The sequence below is a fragment of the Typopeltis vanoorti genome, chromosome 2, assembly GCF_054136105.1.
Source record: "Typopeltis vanoorti isolate ZY-2024b chromosome 2, IOZ_Tvanoo_1.0, whole genome shotgun sequence".
NCBI lineage: Eukaryota > Metazoa > Arthropoda > Arachnida > Uropygi > Thelyphonidae > Typopeltis > Typopeltis vanoorti.
The window spans coordinates 108,728,723-108,744,704 of NC_143550.1; the positions used below are offsets into that span (position 1 = coordinate 108,728,723).

General features: G+C 35.9%; 1 protein-coding gene across 5 annotated transcripts in view; it reads right to left on the reverse strand.

The window, feature by feature from the left end:
- The window catches only part of LOC150109321 (Na(+)/H(+) exchanger beta-like), a 489,491-nt gene that overhangs the window by 176,658 nt on the left and 296,851 nt on the right, over window positions 1-15,982 (reverse strand). For all 5 annotated transcript variants that reach the window (XM_090412496.1, XM_090412499.1, XM_090412495.1 and 2 more), the window contains one exon: window positions 5,851-5,972. In XM_090412496.1, the coding sequence (XP_090268622.1) occupies window positions 5,851-5,972 (122 nt within the window). The remainder of the gene's footprint in view (window positions 1-5,850; window positions 5,973-15,982) is intronic.

Below are 15,982 nucleotides of genomic sequence, written 5' to 3' on the forward strand. Positions count from 1 at the left end.
TTGTTTTGCTAGTTTGGGTCTCCCATGATGAGTCTACTGACTCCATGGAGATACCTGTAATAATAATAATAATAATAATTAAGTTAATCATATAAAAAATGAGCTATGCAACTGAATAACTTAACCTCTCTACCAGCCAAGGTGGATGAAATAGTGAGATCAACTTGCACTTCTTATCCATGTTACAGAATTGTATCCAGATTTATCAGGACGTATATATATATATATATATATATATATATATATATATATATATATATATATATGTGTGTGTGTGTGTGTGTGTGTGTCCTGGCTGGTTGGGGTGTTAATTAACATCAATATTAAAAGTTTTTTTCACTTAGTTACAAATTTAATTAGAGATGACAAAAAATTATATTCTTGTTTAATCCTTATCCAAGTGTAAGCAAACAAAGCTCATGAAGTATTTTCACATGCAAACTGTTTAATGTATTTGCTCATGAAGTATTTTCACATGCAAACTGTTTAATGTATTTGCTCATGAAGTATTTTCACATGCAAACTGTTTAATGTATTTGCTCATGAAGTATTTTCACATGCAAACCGTTTAACAAGTGTAAGCAAACATGTTTGCTTACACTTGGATAAAGAACAAGAATATAATTTTTTGGCATCTTTAATTAAATTTATAACCAAGTGAAAAAACTTTCAATAACTAGCTCTAATTCAGAATGTGCTAATAATAAGCTTATACCTCAAAAGATATATTTCGGTGATTACACCACATTTTTTTTATTATTCAGTTATGTAAAACACTGAAATAATAGTTCCCGACAAGTTTCGTAAATCGTAGGATTTACATCTTCAGGGGGTAAATAGTATAACTTTAATTCTCTTGTTTAAAGTTTAAACAAGAGAATTAATAAATACAAATCATAACCGTCTGGCTATTCATAAAACTCAAATAACAGAATGCAGATATATAATGTTATTGACGTTGAACAATACTGGACGATGTCACGTGTTCTTGTTCTCATTCATACAGTCCGAGCTCAGATTGAGGTAGATTTTTTATTAGAGCTGACCACACTTGATGGAGAATTAAACCTTGATTTTTATTGCATTGGGTTGGGTTTTTTAGCATATTAGCAGCTTCTTTAAATTTTCTTATATAACTGTTGTTTTCTATGTATGACATCGTCGTTTTTTGCCAGAGTACATCATGTCCAGTGGAAGTGGTATGGAAAGCAAGACCCGTTTTTTGTTCTCTTTTGTATTGAACGTCTTTTTGGTGTTCAGCCATGCATATTTCTCCAGATCTTCCTGTCTGTCCTACGTAGCAAATCCCGCAAGAGCAATGGATTTTGTAGACTCCTGGTTTTTTAAGAGGATGATGAGGTGGTTTTGGTGGATGTAGGAATCTTGAGATTTTTTCCATAGGAAGGAAAAAATTTGAGTTTTTTGAATAGCCAGACGGTTATGATTTGTATTTATTAATTCTCTTGTTTAAACTTTAAGTTATACTATTTACCTTCTGAAGATGTAAATCCTACAATTTACGAAACTCGTCGGGAACTATTATTTCAGTGTTTTATATAATTGAATAATAAAAAAAATGTGGTGTAATCACCGAAATATATCTTTTGAACCAATTAGCCACAGAAGTCTACGCCTGCAAGCTTATACCTTGTATATTATTATTATTATTAACACAAAAGGTCTCAATGGAGCTAAGAGACTTGTTCCTGGAAGTTCCACTCTCATAGTTACCAAACACCCACCACTTTCCATGCAAAAAAATCTACTCATACCCTTACTCACATCCGTCTTATACAGCTTCCAGGGATGGACTCTCATTCTTCCTGTCTCCAGATATTCTATGAAAAATTACATACACTTTAGATCTGGTAATTACATCTTACCAACTCAAATCTCTTGATCATGTCTCTCCTCTTCCTTCTATCCACAAGGCTCTGTAATTTGCATTCTCTCAATCTATCCTCATATTTCATTCCAGAGAACAGAAACCAGCTTAGTTCAGAAATTGTCTCTGAACCCTCTCCAACAACTCATCATCCTTTTGACAACCAAGTGACAAAATCTGTGCATAGTAATCTATATGTGACCTGATCAAAGCTTGTACAATCGAATCATCTTCTACAAGTCAGTGTTCTCCTCATCATTCCCATAATCCGCTATGTTGTCCTCACAATTTTAGCAAAATGTCCATGAAATTTCAAGTGTCCTTATCAACCATCATCCTCAGATCTATCATCTCTAAAATATCCACACTAATCCTATATTCTACATCCCATTTTTGATTCCCAAATTTTAAAACCTTATACTTTGTAACATTAAACTCACATCGCCACATACACTCGCCCATTCAGACAGCCTATTTAGGTCCTCTTGCAAAGCTACAACATCTGCTCTACTTCTCATAACTCTCCCCAACTTTGCATCATCTGCAAACAACTGCATATCACCATTTAAGCCCTTTCCAATGTGATCTACATACAAATTAAACAATATCCCCAAAACAGCATCTCCTAGGGCATGACACTAATGACTTTACTCCTCTGGCATATCACTCCCCCCACCCCCATACACAACCTGCTGATACCTATTAGACAGTCAATCTCCAATCCAAAACTTTAATCTACTATCCAACCCCATCTGTTCCAATTTAACTACTAGTTTGTCATGTGGCACTCTATCAAAAGCCTTTGCAAAATTTAAATATGCATCCCCTTTGTCCAATGTATTTCTAATCTTGTTATAGTAAGCAGATTACTAAAACATGATCTTCCTTTAGCAAACCCATGCTGTCCATTAAAGAGAATTCAGCAACTCTCAACCCAGTTCTGAATCCTTGCCTTCACTAGCTTCTCCAACACCTTACTACAGCAATCCAGACAAGCTGAGTATCCTATAATTCGAAACATCAGTCTTAATATCCCCTTTATGAAACTGAACAATTTTGCCATCTTTCCATTCCTGTGGAACTTGGTTCCACAGGAGTGGAAAGGAGTGTGTTACAGATAAGTTAAAGCTGTTGTTAACTCCCTGGAACATTCTCTCAAGACACATGGTGATATACCATCAAGTCCCATGGTCTTGTTGACATCAAGTTTACTCAATTCCTCATATACCTCCTGCTCGCTTGTCATCATTGATTCCTCCCCCATTCCCATTACTCTTAAGTTCTGCATTATGTTACAATCACAAGGATGGAATAATTTAATGAAATGCTCATTAAACACATCTATTATATCCTTCTCAGTGATTATTATTCTCCCATTATCTCTGACTAACATCATCCTTCCATGATCATTCTTCGTTTTATTTTACTGGCTACGTATCAAAAAAACTCCCTAGGATTTCTTTTAGTCTCATTTGCTAACTACTGCTTATACACTTTTGCTATCTACCTTTACCAAGCAAGTTGCATTCCTTTGCTTGCTTTTTTGTACTCCTCATTTAACTAATTATCTCTACTCAGCTTGTGTCACCTCCACAATGCCTTTTTCTTCCAAATTGTATGCTTCACCTCTTCAGTCATTCATTTTACACCTACCTTATTTAATCTCCTGACCTTTGGAATACACTCAGTCATCTTACAGATACTTCCTGAGTAGAGTCCAAGCGGTACTGACATCCTTCCCATCCAATTCCTCATTCCATGATATCATCTGCAAGCACCTCCTGAGTTTGTCATAATCATCTGCCTTATAGTTCAACATATAATCCATTCTCACAAAATTCCTGATATGGCTGATTACTTCATAGTGACTTTCTCCAAATGGAGGAAGATGTGACACTTCATTTACAACAATATCCTCTGATGAGATAATGAAATCCAAGACCCTCAACAGTCGTGTACCCTCTGTTAAGTACTGCCTAAGCCGTCTCTCAAAAACTCAAAAAATTCATTCTCTTTGGTTCCTGATGCTGTCTCTTCATTTCAGTCTATGTTGCCATAACTGAAATCACCCATAATGATCATCCTTTTCTTATTAGAAGACCAATTTGCTTAAACATTTCCTTCTCACTACTTTCCACACTACCAGGTTTATAGCAACACCCTACTAAACATTTCATCCTGTCCACCTAAACTTCACGCCACACTGCTTCAAAACCACTGTTAGTATTTGATCCTTGCATCTCCACTCTAGGTGGGCACAACTCTTCTGCCATCATCAATAGCACTACTCCTCCTCCCTTTTTGCTACATATCTCTATTCCTGACAGAATGTCATACTCATTCAATCATGTCTTACTTATTCCAATAATTTTTGATCAAATGAATTCTATCAATGCTACAATTTCATTTCTCTTGTTTCTAATACTTCTAGCATTTGTAAACATACACACTAGCTCATTTCTGTTTCTATAACAAGTTCCACTGACCCCACTTCTCCGATATGACTTCACTCCCTGCATCCATTCCTGTCTATCATCACTGATATTACATCCCTTCCCACACTTCAATGTCACTCCCACATCCTTTACTATCTCAATCCTTTCTTGTGCACTCAGGCATCTACTCCTGAAACCATCAACTACTTTTCACATGGTCTTCCTGTTTAACCTGACCTTCCCCATATACCTGTCCATCCTATGTCCCTTCTCTCTCTCTCATCATTTGTGTCCCTCACTTCTCCACTTGCAAACTTACCTTAATTTCCTGCTCTTCCATGACATCTCTTGCTTACTCAGGCTTTACATTCACTTCAGCTATTTTCTCTTGCAGCAACAGTTTCTCAAACTGACACACCGAATCCATTCAAATGTAGCCCATCTCTTCTATACAGCTCTATCCACCCCCTCAAATCCATCCGACACATTCACAAACTGAACTCCTTTCTTCTCAAACAATTCTGCTAGCATACCATTCATAATCTTCACTTGCCTTCTCAACGTCATTATCATACCTGGGCAACACTCTGGCTACCTTATCTACCATACTGTTATCTTTCACTCATGACATCCCTCCTTACATTCTTCTTTTTTACCAGTCAATTTGTACCAACTACCAACTCTTTTGCTTGCATACTCCTCTTATCTGCTTAGTTGGTTAAAGTGTCTGTCTAGTAAACAGAAGATTGAGGGTTTGAATCCTGCCTGTGATATTTTCTATTATTGTTTTATTGTTTGTATATAAAAAATATATGATTCTGCATTACTTCAACCTTTGTATCTCATCTGGGTCTGGCTCCCAATGATGACATTTAATAATGTTCATCTATGGACTTGCTAGCTTCCTGGGGAGTAGAGCAGCTCTGCCAAGGCAGGCTTTGCCTGTCACTAAGTGGAGCCTCTTCTGATTTTCCTGTCATGCTGTGATTCAGCTCAGGAGTGATGAGTGTAGTAGTGATCCCCCCCCCCCTTAGGGTCACTCATTGAGATTTAGAGTGATTTGTAAACCACTCAGAGTTTATGGAGAAGTATCCCTACATTACAACAGTACCTGAATACTATCAGGCTCTCTTGCACCCCTATACTACTATTTTAGGACTATGATGAACACTCCTTTACTTTTTCACCTGAATAAAGATCTAAATTGGGCTGAGTAGTGGTCTTTCTCATAATGCATGGCATTATACACAAAGGATGTGTGCTTTGCATTATGGGGTACTAAGACAATTAATGTGAAGTCACTATCTTCTATATACAAGTAGCCTAGCTGTGAAGATACTTTGCATAACTTTGTTCACTTACACTTGTATGAAGGATCTCTTAGCCTCTTTAATTTAACATCAATGTGTGTTTAAGGTTCTTCGAATAATGCTATTACATACTGTACTACTGTATTTTTAAAAACTTATTTATACCTGTATTTTTACTTTACATTACAAAGCAAATGATATTGAGTACTGAAACACTTACCTATAAATCTGTATACAAGACAAAGTAGAGTAGCCCATAGTATAAAACCTGTATGCCAAATATGTAGATCATTTACCAAAACCATTCCAAGAAACAAGAAAATGATTGTGTCACAAACAGCACTGCAAAATAATAGGCAAAGTGAAATATTTACAAACAGAAAAGTTTACAAATTATTATAGTATTATCAGTAGTTATAGACATAAGACTTCGATAAAGAGCCAAGAGGCTATTTTTCCAGTGGCATAAATTAAATTAAGGGGATAATAAATAAATTAATAATAAATTAAGTTAAGGGGATTCTATTATCCCGTTAACTTAATTAGACATAAGACTTATTCTGATAAAAACATAATACTTAGATTCCAAATGCATTTCTACTCTAAACAAACATTTTTCAGTTATATGCCTTGAACTGCATGAATTCAAGATATGTCATATGTTATTCAAGTAATGTGAGTCAGTATATGATCCTGATTATTATCATCAAATTTTATTATAAAGACTCCTTAATGGATTTTTTACAACACTCAAAAAGAATTAAAACAGAATTTAATACTTCCTATATTTCGTCCTAGTCACTAGGACATCTACGGGGATTACAAAAACAATTAATGTAACATATACACAAATAACAAACAATACTAAGCCCAACCACGTGGGTGACACTAAAGTCCTATCTAGGTAGACGTGGTCACCCACAGGTCACCCTAGTCACCCACGTGGTTGGGCTTAGTATTGTTTGTTATTTGTGTATATGTTACATTAATTGTTTTTGTAATCCCCGTAGATGTCCTAGTGACTAGGACGAAATATAGGAAGCATTAAATTCTATTTTAATTCTTTTTGAGTGTTGTAAAAAATCCATTAAGCCTCCAACATGATGTCCTCACAGCACTTAAGCCTCTACACACATATAAAGACTCCTTGCAAACAGTCCATGCTCTCATTGAAGAATGGTCCTCTTCTAGGTCACACAATGTCTAAGAGTATCTATTATATTATTAGTAGAAGTAGACAAAATAGTGAGGTTACAAAATGACCATATTACAAAGATGCAACATCAAGTTGAAGATATTGACTGATGACAATGATTGATGTCAGCATAGAAGAAGATGAACTGAGGTGCTTGTAATATTGCAGAACCTTAAGGTATGATAAATATGCTCATAAGATTAGATGAAATATCAGTTTATGTATTATGAGAAATAAGGACTGTGTAGCTCAGTGGAATTGGGGATTACATCTCTGCACTAGACCACCTGAAGAAAGACTTAAGTTCTAGTCTAGTCTAGTCGCCAACTAGAAAAACTTTTTTCTACACCTTTCTTTGATCGGTTCCTGAGTTAGTCAATCTCTGGTATGGGCAAGTGGATTTTTTTCTCCTAGAAACTCTGGTTTTTTGCCCTGTAGACTCAAGAAAATCGACTATAGAATTCACACTATTCCAGACAATAATATATTGTGTTATGGACCGCAAGTTGGCAATACATGTCAGTTATCTCTTTATCAGAAGACACTTATAATCAGTGATAGTCTTGGGCCAGCTATCTCTGATTGGCTACTAGTGGAGACTGAATTGCCCACTCAGTTCCCAAAAGTTAGATAGGGCTAAAACAGCTTCTCCTACTCTCTATAAGGGAATAAAAAGGCATTAGCTGATTTTTTGTATTTTTTTAAGTTAGAAAGTACAAGGGAAATAACAACTCTAAACCTAGTTCAAAAACAAACCAGGCTAAAAGTATACAATACATTAGCCTTACCGGTCTTAATGTATGGAAGCGAAATCTGGACAATAAAACAAAAAGACAAACAAAGATTAACAACAGCAGAAATGAAGTTTATGAGAAAAACTGCAAAGTATACCCTATTTGATCACAAAAGAAACGAAGATATTATGAAAGAATTAAACCAAGAACCAGTAATAGAAAAAATTAAAAAATATAAACATAAATGGATGGAACATGTTCAAAGAATGAAAACAGAAAGATTACCAAAACAAGCCTTAAAATACAAGCCATTAGGAAAAAGAAAACCAGGACGTCCTCTTAAACGATTCAACGATGACTTCTAAGGCCGGAACAGGCCATGCTAGGCCTAAATCCTTGATACGTATGATGATGAGTTGGATGAAAGCTCAAGGCTAACTAAGTAGAAGATATTAAGTTAATCAGTAAAAGTTTGTGAAAAATCATTTACATAATTTTTTTAACTCCAAGAATTTTCAGTCATGTCTTTGTGACCATCTTTCAATGCAGATTCACAGCTAAAATGGGGGGGGGGGGGGGACTGTATCAAGAAAGATCACAAGTGAGATTCCACAGGGATCAGTACTAGAATCTTTGCTTTTCAAGCGCCTCAGTAGTGTAATTGGAAGAACAATGGTACGTTGCGTCCTTCGATTAGAAAAGGCCTAAGTTCGATTCTCGTCATGATGGGAGGAACCTTTATGTGGATTTTTTTCAATTGAAGGTGAGTTAGCTGATCTCATATAGAGGTAGCACGGTTTTTTATTCCCAGAAACTCTGGTTTTTCATCTGGCATACAGACAAATTGGCCCTTCAGAACACACGCAATTTACAGACAAAAAAATACTAGCTGTGGTGGTGGTGATTGTGAGCAGTAGATAGCATTGATGTAAGTGATTGGTAGTAGAGGTTCTATGTAGCAGTAGAGATGGAGAATTGTACAGTAGGTGTCCTCCCACGATGAGTCTTCAGATTCCTTGGAGGAGTCATAAATAATAATAATAATCTATATGTTAATGATATTGTCACTGAGTTGCAAGGAAATATTCAGTAATATGCAGTTATTAGTAATAACGCAGATGCAGAAGCCCTTCAGGATGATTTAAATAAGCTGGACAGATGGGAAAATGAAAGGATGTCACTTTAATGCAATAAATGTAAGGTCTTGAAATCTGATCCACACTTAAGAGGCTGCATACTCTATCAGTGAATCTATACTTCAAGCAAGGGATTTTAGGGAGACTGTGAATAAAAATTTGAAGTTTAGGGCACATATTGAGAGGGTAGTGAAGGTAGCCCAGAGGACTGCTGCAATACAAAGAACTTTGACTAGTAGAGATAAAAGAGTAGTGATTTTAGTGTATAAAGCTACATATGGATTATTGTGCCCAGATCAGGATAGCAGGATTTGAAGAGGATAAATTAACCTTGGAGAGAGATAGTAGTATGGAAGCAGAGAAACAAAATAATATCAGGACTCTACAATATTAGTTATGAAGATAACCTGAGGACGTGCAAACTGCAGAGGTTGGTGGCTAGAATATGAAGGGGTGAAACGATCAAGACATTTAAACTGTTGAGAGGTATTTAGGAGATTGACACAGGAGAAATTTTTAATGTAGTAGATTGTAGATTGTATGGGAGAGAGAACAAGAAAAAAGAGCTCTCTCCTGGAAGTTGAACCGGGAATTCATTGCCTAATAGAGTGGTGAATGGATTTAATGAGTGGTATGATAGACTCTGTGTTGTCTAAGGTGGGCCTTTCACTATGAGTAAAATAAAAGAGCACCTCATCACTGTAACATGTGCTCGATCTATAATACCATTCAAGTCCAGAGAAAAAAAAAAGTAATTAATTTATAGGAACACAAAATTAAAAAGAATTAGAAGCTTATTAAATACACTTTGCTACAATAATGAGGTGCATTCAATAAGCTTACCTCTCAAAACTGGAAAAGTTTGAGGGGACCATTCTGATTCAGCTGATGAATGTTACATATCTTCTTTTACAACCTTTTTATTAAAAAAATGGATTGCATGTAATGTCTTAGTCTTTTTCAATGGACTTTGTGTCTAAAGAAATAGCATTATTTGCAATACATAATTTGTCATACTAATGCAAATGAATGTAATTTTGGTGCTCATCTAAGCATACTATATCTGATCTATCAGTATGTTCATAATATGATTATTAAATCAACTGAAATTTGAGTTCACTAATATTCTGCTAACAAATACATTAAAATTATCCTGGAAAGATTTTTAACCTGATAATGTAAAATTATTTCATTTTGTTATTAATGGCAGTTATTTTTCATGTTAGAATTTTATTTTTCCAAAAATAAATAAACAATTTAAAAAATTGAATTATTTACTATGAATTTGCCTATCATTCCTATGCTAGTTAGCTATTGCACTTGAATATTTTGAGAAGCACATCATTGACACATCAGTTCCACATCATTTCATATGGTTCCATTATGTGGATGACATTTTACAGTTAGGAATGCTTCCTTGTCAGACTTTGGTGGTTTTCTTCAAAGGATTAATTTTACCTATCCAAGAATCAAATTCATTTTTGAAGTAGAAACCAACAACAGCTTTCCTTTCTCAGTTTCAGTATATACAGAGAGAAACCTCACAGGAACATTGAAGCTTTTTTGCAAACAGGAATTGTAGTATTAAATTCACTTTCCTCTTTAAAGGATGCAACTGATCTCACATCTAAGATAATAAAAACTGCCTCCATATCTTCATTCTCAACATGACATTCTAGGATTTCTATTTCTTGCATCAAGGATTTATGAGTAAAGATCTCCAGGCTTCTGCACAGTGTGAACATTCTTTCATTCAGTTTGCAAATTAGCAATATTTTTCCTCTTTCTGAATATTTTTTTTTCTCCATTCCAGTCAGGCTTGTGAAGGCTTTTATATTATTGACAGACTGGTAGATCAACTATGGTATACTTATACAGGGTTTCCCAAAATTCACGCAAGAAGTAATTTTGATAGAAAACACAGGTTTTTAATTAAAAATTGTAATTTCTTATTGATTCATAAAGTATACAGTATAGGGTTATGCATGGAATAGCATATCAGGTAAATGGCCTCCACGGCTTTGCTGGCACATACGCACTCTTTTGTCGAAATTTTCCATAACCGTTTTGCATAAATGTGGCTGAATTTCGTTGATACAGCGCTCAGTTTCCTCCTTCGAGGCATGGGTGGTCGTGGGCTTGTTGGCATAAACCTTAGACTTCAAAAAACCCCAAAGAAAAAAGTCCAACGCGTTAAGTCACATGATCTGGGCGGCCAATTCTGATCACCAAAATGGGAAATTACACGACCAGGAAATGACTCATGCAGTAATTGAATTGTTTCTCAGGCTGTATGGCATGTGGCACCATCATGTTGAAACCACATGTCGTCCACATCCATATCTTGCAATTTAGGCACAAAAAACTGGATTATCATGTCGCGATAGCGAGCACCATTAACTGTTATTGCCTTACCAGCCGCATTTTCGAAGAAGAATGGACCGATGATGCCTCCAGCCCAAACTCCGCACCAAACAGTGACACGTTGTGGATGCATTTGTTTTTCAACAATCACTCGTGGATTTTCTGAACCCCAAATGCGACAATTTTGTTGATTAACGAAGCCATCAAGATGAAAATGAGCCTCATCGCTGAAGATGATTTTGTTCGAAAAATAAGCATCCACTTGTTGTTGTTCCATAATCCATTCAACGAACTCTCTTCGCTGTGTGTGGTCATTTTTAATAACCCTGAACTGTCAGCTGTCATGCTGTCTTTTTTTTCTCGTTGGCAACACTTCACCGCACAAATGGCGCTAAATTTAAATCTTGTGTGAATTTTGGGACACCCTGTATAAGCACCAAGATTACATTCAGTTCTATGAGTGTAATAAATTAGGTCATGCAAATCATGCTATATCTTCCAAACATAGGGTCCATTGGAAAAAGACTGAACTGTTTCATAAAAGTTTTTTATTTTTTATTTTTTAATGGAAAGATTGTGTAAAGTTATCTCTGAAGCTGTTATTCATCAGTCAAATTTAAATAAGAAGACTTATCTTCAATTTCCCAGTTTTGGGTGGTAAGAAAGAGTTTTAGTAATCCTACTAAATACACTTCACTATTATAGTTAATTCTTTTTGCTATACGTTAATTACCTTTTATTTTGCTTTGGATTCTAATGGCATTATAGCTCGAGCTCTCTTCATGCTTGCAACATCTCATCTTAGTAACACTTTTTTTTTTAAAGCCTGCTATTCTGTTTTCTTTTAACCATAAATTAACATTAAAATGATCATGAGATATGACTAAAAATTCGGATTAAAAAAAAAAATACAAGTGTTTTATGAAATAAGAGCTAGATTCACAAAATTACGAAATCTTTCTCTTATCATAACTTCTAGCAACTATAATGGTTTCAGCAACCCCTTACACTTGGTATCCAATACTCGGTGTTGTGAATTTGTAAAAATTGTAATTTCTTATTGATTCATAAAGTATACAGTATAGGGTTATGCATGGAATAGCATATCAGGTAAATGGCCTCCACGGCTTTGCTGGCACATACGCACTCTTTTGTCGAAATTTTCCATAACCGTTTTGCATAAATGTGGCTGAATTTCGTTGATACAGCGCTCAGTTTCCTCCTTCGAGGCATGGGTGGTCGTGGGCTTGTTGGCATAAACCTTAGACTTCAAAAAACCCCAAAGAAAAAAGTCCAACGCGTTAAGTCACATGATCTGGGCGGCCAATTCTGATCACCAAAATGGGAAATTACACGACCAGGAAATGACTCATGCAGTAATTGAATTGTTTCTCAGGCTGTATGGCATGTGGCACCATCATGTTGAAACCACATGTCGTCCACATCCATATCTTGCAATTTAGGCACAAAAAACTGGATTATCATGTCGCGATAGCGAGCACCATTAACTGTTATTGCCTTACCAGCCGCATTTTCGAAGAAGAATGGACCGATGATGCCTCCAGCCCAAACTCCGCACCAAACAGTGACACGTTGTGGATGCATTTGTTTTTCAACAATCACTCGTGGATTTTCTGAACCCCAAATGCGACAATTTTGTTGATTAACGAAGCCATCAAGATGAAAATGAGCCTCATCGCTGAAGATGATTTTGTTCGAAAAATAAGCATCCACTTGTTGTTGTTCCATAATCCATTCAACGAACTCTCTTCGCTGTGTGTGGTCATTTTTAATAACCCTGAACTGTCAGCTGTCATGCTGTCTTTTTTTTCTCGTTGGCAACACTTCACCGCACAAATGGCGCTAAATTTAAATCTTGTGTGAATTTTGGGACACCCTGTATAAGCACCAAGATTACATTCAGTTCTATGAGTGTAATAAATTAGGTCATGCAAATCATGCTATATCTTCCAAACATAGGGTCCATTGGAAAAAGACTGAACTGTTTCATAAAAGTTTTTTATTTTTTATTTTTTAATGGAAAGATTGTGTAAAGTTATCTCTGAAGCTGTTATTCATCAGTCAAATTTAAATAAGAAGACTTATCTTCAATTTCCCAGTTTTGGGTGGTAAGAAAGAGTTTTAGTAATCCTACTAAATACACTTCACTATTATAGTTAATTCTTTTTGCTATACGTTAATTACCTTTTATTTTGCTTTGGATTCTAATGGCATTATAGCTCGAGCTCTCTTCATGCTTGCAACATCTCATCTTAGTAACACTTTTTTTTTTAAAGCCTGCTATTCTGTTTTCTTTTAACCATAAATTAACATTAAAATGATCATGAGATATGACTAAAAATTCGGATTAAAAAAAAAAATACAAGTGTTTTATGAAATAAGAGCTAGATTCACAAAATTACGAAATCTTTCTCTTATCATAACTTCTAGCAACTATAATGGTTTCAGCAACCCCTTACACTTGGTATCCAATACTCGGTGTTGTGAATTTGTAAAAATTGTAATTTCTTATTGATTCATAAAGTATACAGTATAGGGTTATGCATGGAATAGCATATCAGGTAAATGGCCTCCACGGCTTTGCTGGCACATACGCACTCTTTTGTCGAAATTTTCCATAACCGTTTTGCATAAATGTGGCTGAATTTCGTTGATACAGCGCTCAGTTTCCTCCTTCGAGGCATGGGTGGTCGTGGGCTTGTTGGCATAAACCTTAGACTTCAAAAAACCCCAAAGAAAAAAGTCCAACGCGTTAAGTCACATGATCTGGGCGGCCAATTCTGATCACCAAAATGGGAAATTACACGACCAGGAAATGACTCATGCAGTAATTGAATTGTTTCTCAGGCTGTATGGCATGTGGCACCATCATGTTGAAACCACATGTCGTCCACATCCATATCTTGCAATTTAGGCACAAAAAACTGGATTATCATGTCGCGATAGCGAGCACCATTAACTGTTATTGCCTTACCAGCCGCATTTTCGAAGAAGAATGGACCGATGATGCCTCCAGCCCAAACTCCGCACCAAACAGTGACACGTTGTGGATGCATTTGTTTTTCAACAATCACTCGTGGATTTTCTGAACCCCAAATGCGACAATTTTGTTGATTAACGAAGCCATCAAGATGAAAATGAGCCTCATCGCTGAAGATGATTTTGTTCGAAAAATAAGCATCCACTTGTTGTTGTTCCATAATCCATTCAACGAACTCTCTTCGCTGTGTGTGGTCATTTTTAATAACCCTGAACTGTCAGCTGTCATGCTGTCTTTTTTTTCTCGTTGGCAACACTTCACCGCACAAATGGCGCTAAATTTAAATCTTGTGTGAATTTTGGGACACCCTGTATAAGCACCAAGATTACATTCAGTTCTATGAGTGTAATAAATTAGGTCATGCAAATCATGCTATATCTTCCAAACATAGGGTCCATTGGAAAAAGACTGAACTGTTTCATAAAAGTTTTTTATTTTTTATTTTTTAATGGAAAGATTGTGTAAAGTTATCTCTGAAGCTGTTATTCATCAGTCAAATTTAAATAAGAAGACTTATCTTCAATTTCCCAGTTTTGGGTGGTAAGAAAGAGTTTTAGTAATCCTACTAAATACACTTCACTATTATAGTTAATTCTTTTTGCTATACGTTAATTACCTTTTATTTTGCTTTGGATTCTAATGGCATTATAGCTCGAGCTCTCTTCATGCTTGCAACATCTCATCTTAGTAACACTTTTTTTTTTAAAGCCTGCTATTCTGTTTTCTTTTAACCATAAATTAACATTAAAATGATCATGAGATATGACTAAAAATTCGGATTAAAAAAAAAAATACAAGTGTTTTATGAAATAAGAGCTAGATTCACAAAATTACGAAATCTTTCTCTTATCATAACTTCTAGCAACTATAATGGTTTCAGCAACCCCTTACACTTGGTATCCAATACTCGGTGTTGTGAATTTGTAAAAATTGTAATTTCTTATTGATTCATAAAGTATACAGTATAGGGTTATGCATGGAATAGCATATCAGGTAAATGGCCTCCACGGCTTTGCTGGCACATACGCACTCTTTTGTCGAAATTTTCCATAACCGTTTTGCATAAATGTGGCTGAATTTCGTTGATACAGCGCTCAGTTTCCTCCTTCGAGGCATGGGTGGTCGTGGGCTTGTTGGCATAAACCTTAGACTTCAAAAAACCCCAAAGAAAAAAGTCCAACGCGTTAAGTCACATGATCTGGGCGGCCAATTCTGATCACCAAAATGGGAAATTACACGACCAGGAAATGACTCATGCAGTAATTGAATTGTTTCTCAGGCTGTATGGCATGTGGCACCATCATGTTGAAACCACATGTCGTCCACATCCATATCTTGCAATTTAGGCACAAAAAACTGGATTATCATGTCGCGATAGCGAGCACCATTAACTGTTATTGCCTTACCAGCCGCATTTTCGAAGAAGAATGGACCGATGATGCCTCCAGCCCAAACTCCGCACCAAACAGTGACACGTTGTGGATGCATTTGTTTTTCAACAATCACTCGTGGATTTTCTGAACCCCAAATGCGACAATTTTGTTGATTAACGAAGCCATCAAGATGAAAATGAGCCTCATCGCTGAAGATGATTTTGTTCGAAAAATAAGCATCCACTTGTTGTTGTTCCATAATCCATTCAACGAACTCTCTTCGCTGTGTGTGGTCATTTTTAATAACCCTGAACTGTCAGCTGTCATGCTGTCTTTTTTTTCTCGTTGGCAACACTTCACCGCACAAATGGCGCTAAATTTAAATCTTGTGTGAATTTTGGGACACCCTGTATAAGCACCAAGATTACATTCAGTTCTATGAGTGTAATAAATTAGGTCATGCAAATCATGCTATATCTTCCAAACATA